This window comes from Limulus polyphemus, unplaced genomic scaffold (assembly GCF_000517525.1).
Source record: "Limulus polyphemus unplaced genomic scaffold, Limulus_polyphemus-2.1.2 Scaffold360, whole genome shotgun sequence".
Taxonomy (NCBI): domain Eukaryota; kingdom Metazoa; phylum Arthropoda; class Merostomata; order Xiphosura; family Limulidae; genus Limulus; species Limulus polyphemus.
In genome coordinates this window covers 613,452-616,945 of record NW_013665970.1, presented here as the reverse complement: position 1 = coordinate 616,945, position 3,494 = coordinate 613,452, and the positions used below count along the sequence as shown (strand labels likewise).

The 3,494-nt window shown below is 36.3% G+C and overlaps 1 protein-coding gene across 1 annotated transcript in view; it reads right to left on the bottom strand.

Annotated features, from left to right (window-relative positions):
- LOC106457675 (major facilitator superfamily domain-containing protein 12-like) overlaps window positions 1–3,494 on the bottom strand; it is a 25,549-nt gene that overhangs the window by 7,789 nt on the left and 14,266 nt on the right. Inside the window, exon 6 of the mRNA XM_022383693.1 lies at window positions 2,936–3,029. Coding sequence (XP_022239401.1) covers window positions 2,936–3,029 — 94 coding nt within the window. The remainder of the gene's footprint in view (window positions 1–2,935; window positions 3,030–3,494) is intronic.

Here is a 3,494-nt window from a genome sequence, read left to right as displayed (position 1 = left end):
TCGTGTAGCTTTGCGCGAACTTCACAACAAACAAACAATCCTAACATATTTGATCAAAGCTACTACAATAAAACCATCCGAGACAATCACAACATATTTTCTACGTGTTTCCATACAACCATTCCAAACAACATCATCCACGTCTCCCCGAACAACATTTCTACACTTATCACCACTGCAGAAATTAAAATACATCTAAAAAAATTCAAAAACAGCGCACCTGGAGAGACAAGATCCCCAATATCGTACTAAAACATGGCTCCTTAAAACTCCTTGAACATCCCAAGAATATATACGACCTATCACTTTTCGCAGGTCATCTCTCCCAAGCATGTAAATCCGCAATCATTACACTAATTCTTAAGAAAGGCCAAAAATCCGAATGACTTCCACCCAATTAGTCTCATCAACTGCATATCAAAACCAATGAAAAAAATAATAACAACAAGATTGCTTTGGTTATTAGAATCAAATAACACCCTCTCTCAAATTCAAAATGCCGGTATAAAAAACGGACAAACTTCAGATTAACCGAAACAATCTTCAACGGCTTTAAAAAATATCAAGATACAGTAGCCACCTTCCTAGACGTCCAAAAAACCATTGGACACTGTTTGGCACAACGGCCTGAAATACAAAGTTATGAAATATAATATCTCCATTATCTTCGTGAATTGGATCTCTAACTTTCTCGAGAACAGAACAGCAAAAGTAAAAATAAAAAACAGTATTCTCCACCATTCATCTACAATGCCGGAGTCCAGAAAATCTTGGTTCTCAGCCCTCTCTTGTACACACACTTTTTGTCAACGACCTTCCACAACCCATCACACCACTCACGATCGCACCCCCAATACGCGGATGACTTTACTATCTGGAACATTTCCAGAGACCTCATTATAGCACCTTCCACACATCAAAATTAATAAATAGAATTACAACCTGGCGCAACAAATGGAGAATCAACCTGAATCCAAACAAGACTCAAGCTATAAAATTCCGTAGAAGCCTCAACAAAAAAAATACAAAAACTTAAGAATGTAATACTAAAACTTTACAACTCCACTATCATCCTGTCTTTGTCAATTAAATTCCTAGGCATGACACTTAACCACCATCTCACATGACACTCACACATAAAAGTAATCTACAAGAAACTTCAAGGAAGATTGGCACACCTAAAAAAAATATGCCATCATATACACGGTTGCAAATCGCAAACCATACTTCATATTTGCAAAATATTCATTAGACCTAGACCCCTAAGGAATACGGTTCTGGGATCATCTGTAACATGAAAAATAGACCTCTAAGGAATACGGTTCTGGGATCATCTGTAACATGAAAAATAGACCTCTAAGGAATACGGTTCTGGGATCATCTGTAACATGAAAAATAGACCTCTAAGGAATACGGTTCTGGGATCACCTGTAACATGAAAAATAGACCCCTAAGGAATACGGTTCTGGGATCACCTGTAACATGAAAAATAGACCTCTAAGGAATACGGTTCTGGGATCAGCTGTAACATGAAAAAAATCGAGTTTCTCTAAATTACCAAAACTCCAAAATTGCGCATCTAAGCTAACATACCGTCTCCTGCAATACAAACCTTTACACTACGTTGAACACCATTCAGAACTACCCCCCCCCCCACCATCAAGTCAAAATAACTCAAACCAGTCAGTACGTACTATAATAAAGCTAAATATCGTAACTCTATCATTTCACGCTTCCCTTCAATTGGATCTCCCCTCCCCACACACACCTGGAGAGAATATATTTCGCCTTATAATTTCATACATGACGACATCCACAAACACTAATATTAATCGAGAGCAAGTTATATGTCTCACCATATACGTTTCTTTCTAGTATCTTTCAGGTATTAACATAACTAAAGTCTACACTTTATCTGGGCACTGAACGGGCGTTAATTTCTTAATTTCGGTTTTCTCGGGGGTTCTACCCCCTCACCCCCAACACTATTGTGTCTAAATCAAATTCCCTGGTGCGGGACGAAGGAGGATTCAATAATCTTCGAACACCCCAGATAATAAACAGTTTGAGTCACATAACTGTGATCTAAGCGGTTTTTCATCTAAATATCTACCAGGTTAGATAGTTAGTAAGTCTGGAGGCTTGTAACACTAAAAACCGGTTTTTGATACCCGTGGGTGCACAGCACAGATAGCTCATTGTGTATTTTCTCGCTTAACTACAAACAAACAGACAAAAACCAACAAAGAGTCGGATTGGTCGTAACATTATAACGCCTCAACGGCTGAAAGGGCGAACATACTTGGTTTACGAACTTACAACGCTAAAGTCTGGTGTTCCATTCCCCGCGTAGCTTTGTACTGAAAACACGTATACAGCGAGAACCTTAATTCAACTTCAAGGATTCGGGAAATCCTTTATGACTAAATATTATATGAAAACTATGCAACGGTATTTAGAAATTAATATTTCTAAACATTTCTCGAGTTCTTTTAAGTAAAACGTAATCTATGGGCTGCTGCTTTTCATCCATTACAACAGTTCATTAAAATATTATTATGTCCTACAGAAAGCTAAAGGGCTTAATTTAGTCCTAATTATTACAACTTTAATTTGGTGGGCTTACATGAGCAAACAGTTTGAAAATTTTGTATTATTCCTAAACGTGAAGCGATTCGGAAAGAAAAATGTAATTTAAAATAACTTAAGCACATAGACAAACCTGGCTAGGAAAATTATAAGTGACTGATATGACACGCAATATTTATGAGTAGAACTGTGATAGCTTGAGATTGAATTTTCTTGTGTACACAAATTTGTAACAAGACATCACAAGAATGAAGACAATGTATTTTTTTTTGTTTAAAAAAACTACAAATTGGACACGATTTCATAAAAAGTGTTTTGATTGAAAAGTCGCAAACTTCAAACTCACTTTAGTTCCTATCTTGACACTGACTGGCTTCATCGCCAAAGATGACAGAAACCCACTCAGGTAGGTGACTAGAGGAACAATGGCAATACTTTCCTAGAGAAAACAAGTTGGTAGTAAATAACGCCTAAAAATAATTATAGTTGAACGTTTAACAAGCAAACACAAAATCTAAAATTACGGATTTCACTTACTCTAATCAGGGGTACAAAATACTGTAGATGTAAACCAGATCAGTTTTAGTGTCATGTTCAAGTATCTGCAAATAAATCAGTTTCAAACCCTTTGATGAAAAACTGCCTAAAGGCTCGAGTGCTTTCAGAATGTATAATTTTAGTCGTTAGCAAATAGGAGGAGACCGATCTTTAAAAATGTTGCAATATTTTGGTTCTTTTTTGTTTTATAATATTTAAAATCGTTCTAGCAAAATACAAGACTTGCCTTCTTTAACAAATCCATGGTTTATAAATAGAGAAAGTACTTTTAAGTGTACTTACCTTAGGGAACAAAGAGCATCCTGCAGGTACAGTAGTGTGTAGACTTGGAACTAGTTTAATATATT